The following is a 19,108-nucleotide window of genomic DNA, read 5'->3' on the forward strand; positions in this document are numbered from 1 at the left end:
ACTGGCCGTTTCAGTTTCTTGCCAACCTGGTCTGCACATCCCTATGGCTGCTGCTCTGGCTATTTCACTGCCAAACTCATTCACAGAAAGGAGAGAGGAAAAAGTAAGTCCAATAAACTAAGAAGGAGTGCGCCGAAGGGATGTGGATTTCTGGAAGGTTGGGTAGGGTCGGGGGAGGAAGGGAGGTGTCTAGACTCAATATTACTATTGTAGGGCCTGGCATTATTTATGACATTTTCTAGGCAAGCCACAAACTGAAAATAGAAACCAGGAGACATAAAGCCACTCGTAACCCCTGAGGAATGGCTTTGCAAGCTGTATGACAGTGGAAAAGCTGAAAGTGAAAGACTCGTTCGACTGTCCTGGACAAAACCTCAGGCAGCATGAAAAAGAAATTTGCCCTACACATCAGAAATGAAACTCCACGGTGGAGAAATGCTGCAGGTCTGGGAGCCAAAGAAAGCCGACAGATGCAGCCTCCCGGCGGGTGAAATTTATTCCTGTGCCAATTTTAGATCTATGCCCTATTTCAGTTGTACTTACATGCTCAGAAGTGAAGCGGTACACCTTACACTAACCATCTGCTTCGGATTCAGTTTGCAGCGACGCACCAGTCCAAGCAAATGAGCCAGAAATGGACAATAATGCAGAACAGGCATTTGGTACAAAACAGCTCCACTGTCACTCCGAGAGCTGCTCCATATTGAGCTTTTAGACACATACCAGTCTGCTGGCATTTGCAAAAACTACACAGCTACCAATAATGTTGGAACATAATTATATGTTTTTACTTGAGGTGGCTGTAAGCAAACAGGAGGCAATTTAGCCCAAAACCCAGTTTTTATACATCTCCCAAGACTTGCCCGCAATAGGCAGTCATGTCGGATTTCTCTTGCCAGTACCTGGATGTTAGCAATTCCAATACTAAACAGATAGCATATAACTTCTGTTATTACCTGTAAGAGTAATTACCGTATTACCCGTAACAGCTGTATCACCCATAAGAGCTATATTATCTAAGTGTTCTCATTCAAAACCAGAAAAAGAAATGTGGCTGAGCCTAGGAAATATTTCAAGATGATTGTGCACACAAATGACAGCATGCACACACCCCAAGAAAAGAGCGGGTACAAGAGCTAGGATATACCCAAGTCCTGCGTTAGCAGTTAACAAATCTCTATTCTAATTATTGTTCCATGTCCTCTCTACTTTGCTTGATCAGCCTAAACCTTGTCTTCCAGTGATGTGGAAACACAGCTGGAAAACTTCCTTGCAGAAGAATTTGATCTATTTTGACTATTTTCCCAGCAGGCTTGGAGGTGCCAGCTTTGGTCCCCTGACTCAGGCTCCTGCATACACCTCTGTCTTCTGGCAGAGGCACAAAGACCTGGAAACCTTCTCCTCGCACTGCCAAAATGTTCCTGGGCATTGCAAAGTCCTTCACCACTAGCTAGTGACAAGCCATGCAAACCCTGGCAGCTTGGCCTGGCAGCAGATGGCTTAGTCTCACTGATGCCCCTTTTCCTTTATGTTCCTCCTTACCTTTTTGACAACAGGCATTACTAGAAAGCAGCTCACAGTAGCAGGAGTGTCTAAACCCTTCTGCGGAGTCTTTAGAGGACACATGCCCTGCAACCCATACACAGAAATCTTCTGGTCCTGTAAAAGAGCACATAAAATTCTATACATTTCATTCATCTTCCATGCTTTTCATACTTTGATACCCAAACAAGATAAAATTGGTTCCAAAACCAGTTTTAACTTGTATTTTTTCATATCCAAAGCCTGGATTTCAATTTGTTTTCCCTGGACAGCATTTGCCCTGTCTGTGGGTAGAAAGCAGGTACTGCCTTCCCCAGAATGAGCTGTGGACAATATATGCACTATCCAAAAGCCACCGAAATCACTGCTGTAGGTGTTTTAATACAACATCTTAAAGTACCATTTGACAACCCTGACTGCACAAATCCAAAATGTGCCAGGACAACTGAAACACGTTGTATGTTATTCTGCATTAATAAGTCAATTCAAGGAAAACTAGTATTACATTGTATGTGGAATTACACCTGCTCTACACCTCATAAATCTACTAAACTGACAGAGCACCCAGTTTGGGGAATAGCAACACATTTCATTTTGACCAAAAAGGTGGAAATACAATGCTTTAAGATTTTTAAATTTTAATTTTTCTATACTTCTTGTTATGAAAAAAATAGAAATATTTGAACTTTACCTCTATTTGGGAACAAAAAGAGACAAAATATCTTATTTTCCTACGGGGGAAAAAAGATCTATATTCTCACTCAGTTACAGCATCCATACTAGGGTGGAGTGAATTAACCAACACAATTAACCAACACAAATTATTTATTCAGCAAGTGTGGCCTTTTTGGCCCACTCTGAAACATTGAACTTCAGGAATGTTTCAATTTGCCTCAGCTGTTTTTTGTTTGGTTTGTGTCAAACAATTGTGTCAGAACTGGCTGACACTTAACACAGCCCTTTTTGATGGGCAGACAGGGGCTCTGAGGGGTAAATGAGCCATGCTCTCTCACTCTTATCTTTTTAGCTAGTTTTCCACAGTGAACACAAAACTTGGGTACCCATTTCGCACCAACTTTCAAATCCCTCAGGCCTCTTTCAAAACCCCACCCTTAAACGCATGGTTTCTTTCACTGCTTCCCTTTATCGCTTACAGATAAGGCCATTTCCCAGAAGAAACCCTGGGTACAGATACGCTACAATCTGGAGAGTTTCGCCTTGGAAAGCCGAGGTTCCCACGATCGCTTTGAACACCAGGAGGCACGATTTTGATCTAGATATCAGCTATGTAACAGGTAGAAACAATACACCCGGAGACAGCAGATGCAGTCACACTGCTCATCTGAGATGCCCATTGTCTCAAACACTCTCAGCTTTACTAATTTAATAGGCTCTTTCTCTTCATTTTTGTCTCTTCTAACGAGGCCCCTCTTGAATGGGGCACTGAAGTGCAGACAAGACTTACCTCAGTGGCAGCCCAGAGGGCATTCTGAAATTTTAGTTGGCAGCATAGCTTCATTCCTGGGCAGCTCATCCTCTCCACTTCTATGACTCCTTTCTCTGGATTCACCACCGTGTAGTTTCTGAAAGGAGCAAATAACAATTTCCTATAGCCAACTTTCAGCCTGCAAACTGCTACAGGACGGCACTCGGCACTTTTGGCCAAGGTGTATCGTGACTGTCCAGATGTGGATGATGCTGCAAGGCTCTCCACCTCTCCAAATAGTCTTTGTAAAGGAAGAGAAATACAGATGTGCCACAGCTCTTCCTCAGGGGGCAGATATGCAACTGCTTCTGTGAAAATCTAAACTCAGCTATCTGACTTTGCATGGAAATGGATTAGGAGAACTTAACATGGTCTGTTACTATAATACAGCTGTGAGACAAATAGCTCCAGCTGAATAGCAGTAATTAATAGCTGGGAGGTCTTAGCCCATCTTGCCCATTAGGTTCTCAAGAGAATATGTGCTCATTCTCCAAGTTCACTGCCTCAGTATTATCTGGCTTCATTACTTATTCTAGTATATAAACAGAAGAGCGTGATTCTTCCAAATAAGAGCAAAGATCTGTAATCTGATAAAATAATTTATAAATAGGACTAATTAATATTTTTGTAACTAAAACAGTTTTGTTTGTTTGGGGTTTGGGGAAGTTTACTGGGTTTGGGTGTTTGAACAATAACTGGATATTCACAACCACATCTGTGAGCCCCAGATGTTTTACCAACTGTGGCACAAGCACTTACACATCCTGAAATCTGTTACATATAAGTAATTTGTTATTCAGCAGTCTCCAGCAAGTGGATTGTCCAGTCAGGAAGCAGATTCACTGAGATATATTGCTGTGAATATTTGGACAACATCCATGCATTCAAAATACATCTGTGAGTCCCATGTGTTTCACCAGTTTTAGCAGGAATCGTTATACTGTCTGCACTGAATGAGTGACCAGGCACCACAAATAGCAAAGCAAATCATTCATGAACAAATCACGTACCTTTCCTATTAGGTTAATGGTTACAAATAATGAACACATTAATATAAAATTCAGATCAGTTTGTGATGGTTTCCAAATAAGATTGGGGCTATAAAAATCAGTAACATCCATAAAAATAAACCTAACTAGCCATGGGTCACATGTGGCTGAGCAAAATACCATCATCTCAGTCACAATTTAATAACATTTAAACCACATGCCTATTCAGTATAGCACGCATTTTACTGGCAGTATACACTTGGATGCACACACAGCTTCAGGCATGTGGTTAACTCCTGATGATTTCAATAGGATTTAAGCATGTGCTTAATTGCTTTGCAGAACAGAGATGGAACTGCAGTCTCAATTAGGAAAGGTTTAGTGTTAAATGGCCTCATTAGGAAAGGCAGAACACGTCTGTTCTCATGTGCAAATGCTTCATCCTGTGTGTGTGAATCATTACACTGCCCTAATCTTCTCCTCATATTAACTGAAGCAGAGTTAAGCTCATTAAATATCCTTTATAAAGCAACCACTGTTCCCAATTAAAAGAGTTTGGGAAAACAGTGTTCACCGTATCCTTGGCATTCACCCAAATTCACTTTCACCTTCTTTACCTCCCTCCCAGAGGCATAAGTGAAGACGCTGAAGGATTTTTACATAAAAAGAAAAAAGAACAGAAGAAAGAATTACTAATGTGAGCCATCTCACCTGGTGTCTTCCTTCCCATCCCAGAACACCACAGTGTACTCCTGTCCTTGAGAGCAGAAGAAGGAAGACTGTTTCCCACAGGATAGCAGGTACATAAATGTTGCAAAGGTAGGATCTTTCATCTGTCCTACCACAGAAATGGCCAGTGGACGCTGTGGGGAAAGGAAAAGAGAAAGACATATCTCACAAAGGACAGCTGGAGGTCCAGACGGAATAAAATAATAATAATAATACTAATAATTATTATTATTATTTATTAAAGCTAGAGAGCCAAGAAGTAGGACTTCTTTAATAAATGCTTCTGCTACTTTCTCTAATCTACACCAAATTCTCCTTATAAATCCCACCTGGTTGGTTCTTAGTATCCTCCATACACCAGACACTGAAGCCAAACCTCTTCTGTACTTCCATGGTTTGGTCTGTGTTTCTCATACATATCTTATTGATTAATTTCTTCAGGTGTATGAATTTTGGAAGCTGACCCACTGTCATGATAGTGTCTAGCTGTTTGTGAGTCAAGCTGACATCTGTTTGGAGGACAGCAACTCTGAAACACCAACTTGTAATTAATGAAAAATGTAACGCAGCATAATATTTTTCTCATACTTTGAACCCTTTTCTTCCTCGTACTGCCTTTTATAATCTCGGGGTTTTAGAAGTCTTCGCAGTTACAGTCACAGCATGATACTGTAGCTGGTTTTAGAAATTATGGGTAATGTCTTGCCCTGGTGAAATCAATAGCTTAACTGCCATTGACATCAAGGGACCTTCATGTCACCACAGATGTCTAAGACCACCAATCTGCCATAGCTTCATTCACAAAACTCTCATTTAAGTCAACAGAAGTTCTGGGCCATATCAGCAGGAGGGGTAAATGGGCAATGGAGCTGTTCTGCTGTACTGAGAGTGAGCTGCCAGATCCCTGTAGCTATACGATCAGAAAACACTGGTCATGAGGGTTGTCTTGTACCTTTTCTGGCTTAGTGTCCCAACACTCCATCATGAGTGCCTGCATCCTATATAGCTGCACCTCTTCTGGCTGCCCGAGAACAGGACGGATCCCTTTAGACAGCTTCTTTGCAATCTGGAGCTGGTGTTGTCCTAGCACAGGCCGCTGACCAGACAGCAGTTCATACAGGACCATCCCATATGAGAACATGTCAACCTAGAGCCAGAAACAGAGAGAAAAAACCAAGGCAAACCTCCATCAGTGGGTGGAGAGGAGAGCAAGGAAGGCTCTGGTGGGAAAGCTAGTGCTGCACACCATACATTTATAAGGGAATTCAGCCCCATGCATGAAGACAGCCACCCACCACTGTCACGCAGGGGCTGCGCCCACGGATACACCACAGTTACCTTCTCATCGTAGACTATGCGAGGCCTGATCTCAGGAGCTTGGTAGCCTGGTGTGCCTTCCACGCCAAGCGCACCTTCGTGGAACGACTGCCGGGAGATTCCATAGTCGGAGAGTTTGATATTGATGTGCTCTTTGACGTCCAGGGACCACACCAAAATATTGTCTGACTTCAGGTCGCAGAAGATGATGTTCTTCTTATGCAGGTAGGCAAGGCCTGTTACAATCTGATACGCTACTTTGTGTGTCAGCATGTGTCCCAGTGGCACAAAGGAAGACCCTGGCACAAAGGAACAGCCTGTCTTCAGTTCTTGTAATTGCAGTAACTGCTTCTTTTTTTTTTTCCCCTTTCTCTTTTTCTTTTAAACTCCAGAGCAATAACTAACAACCTTTTAAAACATCACTCAAAGCCACGATTTGAAATGACACTGTTCGTGTTACTATACACGTCTGACAGTTCTATTAGATTCTTTTTTTAAACCCCTCCACTTCTAGACCCCTAAATCTTCTGGTGAAAATTAGCATTTGACTGAAAGTTGATACAAAGCCAAGGTGCCAAGAGGGTCAGATGGCCTCAACCTCTCTTGGAATTAGCATTGTTCATTTGACAGTGAAAAGAAATACAGATAATTATGAGAGAATTTAGGGTGCCAGACACCCATCTGCAGGGAGAAGAACACAGGATTACTGTGAAGTGAGATGCACTTCCTATTAATTTGCAGAGAAATTGAAAATCCAGGTCTCCAAAGTAGTTTTGAAATCCTGAGCATCAATATTTACTAGGTTCCCAAAGGCACAGTTTAAGACCACTTCCATCCCTCCCACTTCCACTAGTCTGCAAAAAAATCCCCTTCAGTAAATCAAGCAGTAATTTAAATGTTGTTGACCATTTGCCACTACCATGACTTGGAGAGTGAGCTCTCCCAGGAGGGAGACCCTGGTTTTACCTTTGGAGTTTTCAGACAATACAGTGGTGAGGCTGCCCAGAGGGGCCAGCTCTAGGGCAAAGCAGAGAGGATGGATGCTGATGCCAATGAGGGAGACGATGCAGGGGTGTTGCAGTGAGTGGAGCATGCTGGCCTCCTGGCGAAACTCGGAGAAGTTCTTCATGGCATCCATGGCTCTCAGGTGTTTCAGCATCGTATCTGGCAAGACACACAAACCCCTTCTCATTCCCCAGCTGAGAAACCAGGTCAGAAACTCTTTGGAAGGTGCTGAGCAAATGCTGCAGGAAGAAGGCAGCTTGTGGGCTTATGCCAAACAGCAAGGCTTTAAGCTGCATCCTCATGTTGATGCACAAGCCGCTAACAGACATTGGCTATAAGCAGGATACATACAGCTGCCTCAGGAAGTAAGTGCTCCCTTGGTCCTTTAACACCAACCTTGAGTATGTCTGGCACACACTGTTCTCATATATCACCTGGATGATTTTGGAAAACTTGTGCTGTGCTTTTTAAAGCAGGGACTCTCTGGGTGTCAATGTCACATTGCAGACCCTTTGGCAGAAGGAGTCTTCCCTACCCTTTCCCGGCTGCCCCGCCAGAAGAGGGACCCTTCACAGCAATTGTCCTTCTGCCACAGGACACCACAGGCTGCTCAGGCAGGTCTGGTCTTTCCAAAGGTTATTTGTCACTGGGACAGCAGCTGGCCCCCTCCACAGCTTAGGGGTTCACTGCATCCTTCCCTGACAAAAATGAGGAAAATGAGGCACTTTCCCCTTTCCTTTATCCATGGACTGAGGCTCTGCTGGAAACCTGGGCTCGACAGACAGCATGTGCAGTACGAGAGCCTGTCCCTGCCTGGAGGAGCTGGCAGGCTGAGAAGGATCTCCAATTTTCTTTCTGGAGCTACTGGCACAGATGGAGTAAAAGACTTATTCAAAGGTGGAGACCCACAAGTCCTTAGTGCAAACCCAAGCAAATCCACACTTATTGCCAAATAGCTTGGGAACAGGTGATGAAGTCTTGCCTCCCACCTCAATCAAGGGCTCTGCCTTGGCAACCTATGAGTCCACCCATTGACCCACAGGAGAGAAGCTTCCTGCTGTGTCAATGACCTTCAACGCTACAAATGCTTTCATGAAGGACTCTTTAAGATGCAGCCTCTTCCTCCATGGAAACACATCAATTTTGCTCTATATTTCAAAGCTGTATTTAAACAGGTGCTGCCAGCACTTCGGAGAGCGAAGACTCTTTGGTCTTAGCTTGGGATCGCAGACTGCACGAGCTGATTCCTGACACCGATTCTGTACACTGTACCTGCAGCTGAAGTGGGAGAACCCTTGCATTTTTTAATCTGAAATCTCTTCACAGCCACTGGTTTTCCTTGGTATCGTGCCCGATATATAATGGTCCCACTTCCACCCTGGCCAAGAACGTTGTTTTCATTTTCACTGCATTCCAGTTTGCTATTCTCCAGGAACAGTCTGCCAAAAAGAGATTGGGGCTTTGTAATTAAAAGTTTCAAAGACATTGTAAATTCATGTTTTTAATGTGATTTCCATTTTCACAAATCCCTAATAGGTTCTTGTCTTATCTACTGAGAGGACTGGATCACCTAAACTACTTTGGTCATCTCAATGTACTCTATGGTGGCTCATATTGTACAACAGATTTCTAGCAGAAGAAAGTAACTTGGGCAAATAAGCAAAAACGGCTTTTTATTAATTTATCCCACAAGAATCAAACAGATCTGGAAAGCACATAAGCTCCTTTTCCAAGCAGATGACACAGGTACAGATATTTGTACCATTTATCTGTATTAATGATTTTTTTGCTTCGTTTACCTCCTGTTCATCTTTTCTCTGCTGAAGCAGGACAGAATGTTTATGAACAGCCCCACACTCTGAAACCTGATTATTCAAATCAGCTTACTGTTCCCAGGCTGCAATTCATCATTTCCCCACTCTTCCAGAGACTACTTTTACAGCTGTTCACACTTCAAACATCTCCATTCGCCTCTCACCCGTCAAATAAATCTCTAGGAGACAGCACTGTGAGGAGAGCTGTCGTGATGAGCCGGTGGGTTGTTTGCCCAGTAAAATGACCCTAAGAAAGGAACAGGGGCCAGTGGGAGCACAGAAAGCTCTGACAGCAGCCAACAGGACACAGTTTGGTCTAGACGTCTCACGGCTCTGCATTGGGCACAGAAAGGTCTGAGAGAGTGTGAACCGAAAGAGATGAGGGTCTCCTGTCCTGCCTGCTGTCAGGAGGTCTCTTGTTCTACACACTAAGTAAAAAGGGGTATAAGACTGAACCCATCTGGAAATGCAGTTAAACAGCTTAAAGATTTGGCAGTGCTGCTATGGGTAGGGAAAGAGCTGTTTCAGCTGTTCAGAACTGCCACACATCCAACAGCCCTCAGCCAAGCAGGAGCCTTGACTCAGTGTGAATTCTCTAGTGGTGTCTATATAAATTCACTCACCTACAGGCTCTTCAAAACTAAAGGCGATTTCAGAGCCAATCTTGTGATGCAGCAGCACTTCCTTTTGGTTTTGCCATACTAAAATCTCCTTTCTGGGATCCCAGAAAGACTCCAACTACAGAAAACTCTGGCCAGAGTACTCAGCAATGCAGGACAGCTGCGGCTTTAAAAAGGGACTTTCACATTGCACCACAGTGATCTCAAAGGACCCCCCAAAGTGATGACTTGGGTCAGCACACAGCGATTATCTAAGCAAGTGTGCTGACCACCAGGAGTGCAGTTTAGGATGAATTGCCAGAGCTGGGTTTGAGAGAAGATGAATTTGTTTCCTGGGGACAGTATGTTCCTCTAGCAGAGGTGACTTAGGAAACCAAATTACATAGGTAGACTGAAACTTAACCAAAGGCTATCAAATAACATTACCTGGCAGGAAAATCGGTCATGAAAAGCTCTGGGACCAGCTCTTGGAGAGAAACAGGGATGTCAGGGTGGTTAGGACATGTGATGTAGTCCAGTTCAATGGCAGTCAGGACACAGTCCTCCATGTTAAAGTACTGCGTGTCCTCTGCCTTCTCACCACACTCATTCTCCTCCGGCTTGGAAGCTGCACAGATGTGGCAGGGCACATACTGCTCCATCAGCAATGTGCCATCACTCTCAGTGGCTGTGAGTGCTTCAAAGCAAGCAAGCAGAGAGAAAACAACACAACTCACATAAACTGAGAAAGAATGACAGTTCCTAGTGCATCCAAATATCTACAGTCCCTACCTGGATCCACTGGCTGAAAATGGTCACACACATGAAAGTAGCAGTTTACTGCAGTGTATTGACTGGAATAAGAAAATAGTTTTTTGCAAAGTATATACAGATAGCAGGGACAGTACTGAGAAGACAGGACTGTTGACGTAACTTAACAGCTACTCTGCTTTGGTCACAGGCTTGTGAAGAAAATATATTCAGGACCAGTAGAAATTAGAAGTATAGGAATAAAGCATTGGAGAGAACCTTCTACTTGCTGGGTGACTGTGTGAACTGCATACAGGGATGAGCGCATATACTAAAGAGCATGACCATGCAGTAGAAGGATGGCAGCTGTGAAGTTGCCCAGGAACCCCAGCCACATCTGTTTCGCAGACTGCAAGCTGCCAGATGGCTTCAGATGGAGAGCAGGCATGGGAAACAGGAATGGGAGTGGACTCAGACGCATGGCATGCTGCGGTCAGGCTTGGCGCTTCAGGTGCAGGCTAGGAGTAAGCACCCACCTGCAGCACTCAAGATAGGAACATGGTGACTGTGGGGTCCCTCACAGGCAAGGTTTTCAACCCCTCCGGGGGAAATGTGGATTCTACCAAGACTAAACCTCTGGGAGGTTCACACCTCTCCCACTGACTACAGATGGATTTTGTGGTGACAGGCTCCATTAACTGCCCACAATTAGGCAGGATGAATGCAGGCCATAGCCTTTGAAGTCGTGACTCTTCTCAAGCTTCAGGGATTAATGTTATCATTATTTTAATCCAAAGGCAAATAAAATTGCCTTTTATGTCCATAATATGCAGAACATGAATATGTGAGAGTGCACAACTGTTTCCTCCAGAGAGCCTCCAATTAAGAGATTTTGGCAGTGCTTTCTAGACCAGTGTGGGATGACAAAGAACACTTCAGATTTTGTTTTGGTTTTAAACAAAGTGTATTGGGGTTGCAAACAGCCCGCTGGGTAACAGCAGGATCTGTGCTGATCAGAGGAAAAACAACTGCTGGAGTCAAGGAAGTTACCTTGGCACAGAATCCTTGGTATCATATTCTCTCATGCCTCTCCCATCACAATTTTATAAATTATAGGGTGTTAGAAATGGTGGGCAAATGCTGATCCCAGCTGATGCCAAAACGAGTTCTGCCATCAAGGGACAGTGCCAAGGAGTTTGCGCCAAATCCTGTCCCTGCTATGAGCACTGGAAGAGTCTCTTGAAATCCTATGGAAGCAGGTCCTGTTTGAACTGTAATGTTTCATGTGTGCTCGCTGTGACTTACACACTGAAAGACACAATGTCTAGACCAAGGTGTGCTGGCAAATATTCTTGATCTGTCTGCAGGTTATCAGCTTTTCTCAAACTTTATTGGCTTGAGACTGTCAGAGCCTGAGGGCTCTTCAATTAACATACAATATTGTGCACCTGGGGAGCTGTCAAAGAACCTTCTATTAAAAAGATGTAATACTGCACAGAAATTACAGCAGTTCTCTTACCAGGAAACCACTGGTCTATCAAAGAGTTGACATGATCCGTTATGAATGCCATTGCTGAAAAGTCTCTTACTTCTGACTGGCAAACGATTTTAATTCCACCACTTTTTTTCTTTTTCCAGTTCACATCAGAAGACTCGACACTGCGTAAGAGAGCCAAAAGACAGCCGCATGAAGCTTTTGTGAAGTATCAGTGTCAACAAACTTTCTTTCTCACAGGAAACCTGAGTTACACAATAACACGTAGTTCTTAAGTAATCAAAATAAAAAGCAATCTAGCTTTGAGGATGATTTTCAATTCAGTCTGTTCTGCAAATGACTTTCAGAAGAGAATTCTTGCACAGAAATGTCAGTTGCTCACAACGGGTAAATGCTACAGAAGGCCAGACCCAGAGAAAACTCTGGCCCAAGTGGACTGAGTATGATGGAGAGTTTTGACAGAAATGCCCCATACAGAATGATGGAGGGTCAGTAGTTCTAAAAATTGGTAACAAAACTCCAGTGGCATAATAATAATAATGATAATAATGATACAACTTAAAAAAACTGCTTGGAAAAGTTTACGGACTTAACAATTTTTGTGCAAATCCCCCCCCGCCCCCCAAAAAACCCCTTTAATACAAAGAGCTGAGTTCTGTAACTCAGTGAAGTACATGGGGAGATAAGAGTATGACCACCATCATGGTCCCGAATTAAGGATCCCAGCTTGTGATTTGCAATGTCTGGTTCCAAGTCTCTACTCAGTGCAGACTGCCTAGATGAACTCGGGAAAGTCACTGTGCCCTTCTGGTCTCCAACCATGCAACAGCACCAATGGTTCCTCCCTACCTTGCCAGCAACTAGAAGAGCAAATGCATCTGCAGATACTACAAAGATGAAAGTCTTAAGTGACTGCCTACTCTCTGCATTTATGAAAGAACATGGACAACAGGTCTTATGCAGGCTTGCAGCCAGCAGACACTCTGCCTTGGCCAGCTTAAACCAGTTAGCCATAGTCCCTGTCGCATGCAGTCTGATAGCACAGAAGCACCTCCATTGATCTGGATTACTGCCACACAGTGGTGAAGTTTTAGGATTCAGTGGAAAACTCACTGACGTAGGGAAATCTTTGCATGTGAAAATGCATGAATTTACACTGGCAAAGAGTTCTGCTCTGAATATCGCTTTCTGTTTTCAGGCCTCTTTAAATTTGTGGCTGCAGTAACACATAAGGTTGATATATTCAGAACTGCCAAACAATCAGTTATTCATCATTTTTGTCACCAGTTGTTACCAGATGAGTTATGTCTATTAGAAGAGCCTCCTCTTCTACTGATGAGTGAGCACATAGCATGAGTCAGGCCCATTCATCTCCATTCAGATGATGTGTTTCATACACTCTATTAGTCCCCTGTCAAGCATGCTGCATTACAAACACAAATTACCTAAGATAGCCTCCATCAAAGGTAACGAACAGACCTTCCTGCCAGTAAACAGTGTGAGTCCTTTTGACTCGGAACGTGCTGCAGCGGTTCCTCTGGGTGCCTGTGAAGCTGTAGATGGTCACCTTTTTGTTTCTCGTCTTGGTGTTCTTCTTGTTTTCAAAAAGCTGAAACAAGCAAAAAAGCATGAAAATCATTAAATTATTGAAATTTCTCATAAGGATGTTGTTTTAATCAAGCAATAAGATGACTTCTTTTTTTGGCCTTCACAGGTGCTATCATACCTTTTCCATTAAAGAGCAACTTGTGCTCATAAAAAAATTTTGCAATGGAATGAAAATGCATGGAGTAAAATTGGTTTTGCAGCAATTGAAGTATTTTTCATGCCACTCAAAAAGGAACAATTTCATATCAGTGAGCAAAGTTAATTCTATAACTGTGACATCTGTTATACAAATTCGGCATTTGCAAAAGTCTTATAAACCTAAAGAAGAGCTAAATGTTCTAGTGAATGATTAAGTCTGCCCTCAATGTAGAGAGTTAACTTTTCCACCTGTTTCAGTGGGAGGAAGATGGCTTTTCTCCAAGACACTTCAAACCAGCACTTAGAGCAAAATGTATTTTTGTTTTAAAACCAAAGACTTAATCTGCAGAACTCCACTGTACTCATTTCTCCAATGCTTATTTGTCTGCAGACGGGTCTGACGCCTGGGATCCTTTCCATTCACTTCAGTGAGGACTGGATGAGGTCCCTAGCAAAGGTGCTCTAGTGTTATATAGTGCCCATGAGGATGTAAGCAAGGGGTTGCCAAGACAGCCTGTTAAAACACGTAAAGTTATTACATGGTTTGAGAAGCCTGGAACACAGAGGACCTTCCAAAAACAGGTATCATGTTTTCCACGTTCTGTACATCAATGACAGAACACAGTTTAAATGGACAGCTGTTAAGAAGATACCACAGTAGTACTAAAAATATTTTGCAGGTATTTATTATGGTTTCCAGCAGGGCTATGTTTTCAGATATAAGCTCTGCAAATATGTCTGCAACAACATCAAAATTCACTTAGCTTTCAGAACCTTACAAACACTACTTTAATGATTTGCATACCACTTGCACTAATAGGGTGCCTGCTTGCACTCATTATCCCATTAAGGCAACAGTGCTGTAATTTTTTTCTCATTTAAACCTATATAGATTCAGATAGCTGACTTTGGTGGAGCTATTCCAGATCTTCTCTGGCAAATGACGTGAGCAGAGTCTGGCCCAGTGGAAGAGTCATGGACAAGAGCCGCAGGCAGAACTCCAATTACTTGTAATTGGAAGATGCTGGAGGTACTGAGACCTTCCAGGGAATCATGTTGTAAAGAGGCTGTGGAGAATGCAGGCTTTCTTCCCCAGTGTCAATTTGTTGTTCTAAATGACACCTACCGTGAAAACAGAATCAGATTTTGATTGCAGAGTCTCATCTCTCCCTATTTACTCAAATAATGTTATTGATGTTTGTGACTGAAGCAAGCTGGATGTGAAGAGACACCCACTAACGCTTATATTTAACAACAACTTTAGCTGCCTTCTTTTGCTTGCAGAGATACAGTAACCTACCTGGAGGTCCATCTCTGCCAGGCTAATTAACATTCGGGCTATGAATCTTTGCCAAAAGCCAACTGGGACAAAACTCATCTTGAAGACCCTTTGGACTGTGTTTGTGGTCTGGTGGCAGAGCCCGTGGATATCTAATGCTGGCTTGGTAGGAAGCAGATGAGGGAGGAGGTAGCTGAAACACATCAAATTCAACAGCTCAAATTTTAGCTACAGCTTGTAACAGTGAGTACATTGTTACTGGATAATAAGGCGATTCAGTCTCCAAAGAGATTTTTAATGGCACAGCCTACTGCATATAAAAAAGCTTTTAGAGTAAAGGCGCTGCAGCAATACATGGAGAAATTCATTTACACTGTGGAAGCAAGCAGAGGCAAAACAGACATTACATAATTCAGCCAGGGCTATTGGATAGGACTAAAATTGATGTAATAAGCAGGACATTTGTGTAATCTCAAATTAAATGCATTAAAATATAAGAGTCATTAAAACAGCTGTGATGTTGGAACTAATGTTTTTGGTATCTTTACTACTCTGCCCTGGTAGTAAGCAGAGAATTACAGCTGTGCTCCTATGTCGAACAGAAGATAAATGCAAGAACAACCTACAGCAGCTCAGCTTCAGTAAGCCCAGAAGGTGGGGAGAGGAGGTGTCATGGGAGGTGGCAATGAGGCAGTTACAGGCTGCAGGGACTGGACTGCTCTGGCTCTGATCCCAGTCCCAGAATGAGAGCATCTTATGGGTCAACATTACAGGGTTTCCTGCTGCACCATACTGCAGCTGATGGATTCCCTACTGTAGCCCTGACAAACTCCTAGGGCAAGAGCTCACTTTGCCAGACTCATGCCAGCAGAGCTATCACTTGTCTTGCTCAGTCTCCTCCTGCAATCAGGGTATTAGGTTCTTTGCCCAAGTGTGGAGGAGACTCAGTGCTATCCAAGTCTGACCAGTCAGAAGTAACAGAGCTACACTGGTATAGAGGACCATGAAGTTTTCAAATTATTTTCAGATCTCCCAGTAAGCACAGAATATTCCTTTGTTCTGATCTTCGGTATTTGGGAAGCTAAAACTTTTTGGAAGACTAGAACTGTTTTGAAAACTGTTGAGTTTATGGCTTTCAATACCTGCCAATAAATCTCATGACAGCGATACTGTTATGTACCAAATACATTCCAAAATGCCTATATGATCAAAAATCTTACTTGCTTATAAGCAGAAACACTGCTGTTTTATCAGTGTTGAGCCTGAGAAAATGTGTCAGCATCAGGGGCTCATCATTGACGGGCATAACAACAGCAAAGATGCAAATGGCCAAGTGTCTTGACCAAAATAACAGTGGCAGGGACTAGACACACAACTAGAACTAATGCTGAGTCCAAATCCAATGTTTTAAGCCTATCATGTTTTCTCTCTAGCAGCTGCAGTATTCTGTAAAACATGAAATATCAGCTCAGAAAAACCAGCCATCACTAGACAACAGCTCTCTCCATATGTCACAGTCCATAACATCTGATGACATTTTACATGATTGAATTATCCGTTCCAGGAAACATCTTTGGAATGTAAAACTGATAAAAATTTCTCTTCACTTATAAATTACAGTAAGAATGGTCATACTTTCAACCCTATTTTAACAAGCAGAACAAAGCTAAATTACATGCACCTTAGGCAGAAAAGTGGAGTGCATCAAACTGAAAGTTCTTGCTCTATAAAGGTAGTGGATGCACCGTGTGACAGCGAATAAATTTTCCTCAGCACATCCAAGAAAAGGTCTAGGAGTATAAGAAGGCCAGTGAGGCCCTACTGGACCACAACTATATAGTGGATTATAATACAGATGGTGATCTGATGCACTTGAACAACAGCCAATGCAAATTTTGAAAATATGTGAAACATGCCCCTATCCACCCTTTCAGAACAGAAACTGGCAGCTGCTTTCTCTACTGACTGCACAGAAACCCTATCTGGCAATCTAGACAATAATTGCAGAAGCACAGTAACAAATAACTGCTCTGTGTCCGGCTAGTACATTAAATTAATCCAACCTGCTATAGCTACAGTCCATCAGTGGGAGGAATATTCTGCTAATGTGGCTTGGATCGCTCTAAAAAAGATTGGGCAGGCCATGAAAAAGCAGTTTCCTTGTTCCCGAGGCACAGACAATGTAATTGCCTTGGAGAAAAATGGCAGATAGTGACAAGGAGTCCAAAAGGCATTTTGGACTAAGCAGAAACATTGCTGCTTTATCTGTGTTAAGCCTGAGAAAATTTGTTGGCATCCGGGACTGGATAAGTGACAGGCATAATGACAGCACAGAGAATGCTGCACTTGTGCTGGCATTCAGAGCTCCCAAGAGGCTCAGGGCGATGCAGCCGTGCTGTCCTGGAAGGGCAAGGAAGTGAAATGCAAATGCCACATCAAAAGTGCAATACAACTATGGTTTCACCGTTAACGCAACAACAGGCTGTCGCCAAGCAGATGGGAGAGAGAAAAATAGCAGGGAACTCTGCCCAGAGGAAGAGAGATGGGGGGGGGGGGGCAGGAGGGAGGAAGACTCATTAACATTTAAAGAGAATGAAGTTTCCTAGAGCATTTCTAGGAAAACTATTGATCAACACCTACTGAGGCTAAAAATTAAGAAAATCACATTGCTACTGAAGCTACACTTTCTTGATTTCACTAGAAATAAAATACTACTACTTTCAGGGCTGACATAACTACCAATTACCCAAAGTTTTCTGCCATACTCTGGAGTGAGGATCTTTCACTGGAAACAGACAACTCCAGCCCATCTATATTTCAGGCCCGGCAGCCATGAGCCTCACATCCTCTCTCAGCTGCAGCTGTGCCGGCTGAGTGCTTACAGCTTCCACCTGCTCATTGCCACATCCCTGGCGGTGTCACTGCCCCTCTGTGCTGGTGGTTGAGCTTGTCACCAGCCTCAATGCCTTGAGTTCCAAAGACCTGCTCTGGAAAGTTTTCAAACTAGCATATTTGGACCAAAGGATGGTCATGCCAGGAAATACAGCCCAAATGGATGGGTGCCTTCCATTACACTGTTTAATGGACTCAAACATTTTCTCACAGCAAGATCCTTGTCAAGACAACTGCTTATAGTGACAAAGCCTGTTAATATCCACTGATTAAATGGCCATTTTTCTCCAGCCTGGCTAAGCCTTTCTTATTATCAACATACCTGTTATTGGCCACAGGCAGTGCAATTTCAAACTTGGCCAAGAACTGGAAGTACTGCTCTTCAGTTTGCTCAGTGAAGCCCGTCCCAACCAGCAGCATCCTGAGATCCTCTGCTCTGATGACTCCATTCTTAGCTACAGACTTGGAGCTCTTGATATTGAAAATCCTCTGTAGACATTCTGAGAGCCAGACAGGGTCAAGGAAGTAGAGGTTTCTGAGGCCATGGCTCGTGTCTGGGAAGTGCAGTAGTGTACCCGTTTCTATGAGAAAATTAATCGCTGCAAAAAATAAAGAACTGTAGATTAGCAATAGACCAGCATTAGGAAACCACAGTGCAGGTGAATAAGATTATGAGGCAGTCTGTGCAGTTTTATGCATACTAGATATAGCCAGCATGTAGCCAAGCCAAAAGAATAGCATTTATCTGCAGTGTGCTGCTATCTGGCACTTCACTTGTAAAACCCACATCTCACTACTTTACAGTCAGTATTTCTGTCCCCATCACACCTCCCTTTTACTCTCCTCCTGCCATCCTCACAGGGAAGGGCTCTCCCTGGCTTCTGCAGAGCAAGGCCTCCATAAAGGTCACAGGACTGAGGCCCTACAGAGAAGACAGCCTTGAAACTATGGCAACCCTCATTCTTCACAGAGCAGAAATAAAATCAGACAAAGCTTGTTGAAAAAAAAATTTAAAAAAATGAGTAGCCTCAGGCCATCCTAGAAACTTCCCAGCCCTGTCCCCAAAGCCCCATTACTAATTTTATATCTAACCAATTTCCAAAGTGACCTCTATACAGGTGTAGAGCTCTCTGTAACTGTTTTTTTGCACAGCAATTATCTGGTGGCCTTCCCCCCCCCCGCCCATTTTTATTATTCATGCAATATTTCAATTGGTCACACATATTGATTTCCAAGAAATTACTGGTCTGCTCTGACCTACCAGTTTGCAAGTCTTCATAGTCTTTGATATCATTTCCAGGCGTTTGCTCAATGATCAGTTCTATTTGTCTGTCTGTTAAATACTGTACATCATCATTCTGACTTCTTCTATGCTGTTCTGCAAGGACAGCTTCTTGAAGACTAAGGTAACTTCTTGGTATCTGCAAGCCACACAAGAAAAATAGCAAGATCAATATCAGACAGC

General features: G+C 43.1%; 1 protein-coding gene across 1 annotated transcript in view; it reads right to left on the minus strand.

Annotated features, from left to right (window-relative positions):
* LRRK1 (leucine rich repeat kinase 1) overlaps positions 1-19,108 on the minus strand; it is an 82,614-nt gene that overhangs the window by 8,447 nt on the left and 55,059 nt on the right. The window contains exons 19-31 of the mRNA XM_075044970.1: positions 18,905-19,064; positions 17,966-18,242; positions 14,773-14,944; positions 13,172-13,335; positions 11,751-11,890; positions 9,929-10,178; positions 8,341-8,507; positions 7,030-7,227; positions 6,085-6,362; positions 5,699-5,893; positions 4,729-4,880; positions 3,008-3,125; positions 1,543-1,659 (exon numbers count right to left, since the gene is read on the minus strand). Coding sequence (XP_074901071.1) covers positions 1,543-1,659; positions 3,008-3,125; positions 4,729-4,880; positions 5,699-5,893; positions 6,085-6,362; positions 7,030-7,227; positions 8,341-8,507; positions 9,929-10,178; positions 11,751-11,890; positions 13,172-13,335; positions 14,773-14,944; positions 17,966-18,242; positions 18,905-19,064 — 2,388 coding nt within the window. The remainder of the gene's footprint in view (positions 1-1,542; positions 1,660-3,007; positions 3,126-4,728; positions 4,881-5,698; positions 5,894-6,084; positions 6,363-7,029; positions 7,228-8,340; positions 8,508-9,928; positions 10,179-11,750; positions 11,891-13,171; positions 13,336-14,772; positions 14,945-17,965; positions 18,243-18,904; positions 19,065-19,108) is intronic.

This window comes from Buteo buteo, chromosome 13, assembly GCF_964188355.1.
Source record: "Buteo buteo chromosome 13, bButBut1.hap1.1, whole genome shotgun sequence".
NCBI classification, from domain to species: domain Eukaryota; kingdom Metazoa; phylum Chordata; class Aves; order Accipitriformes; family Accipitridae; genus Buteo; species Buteo buteo.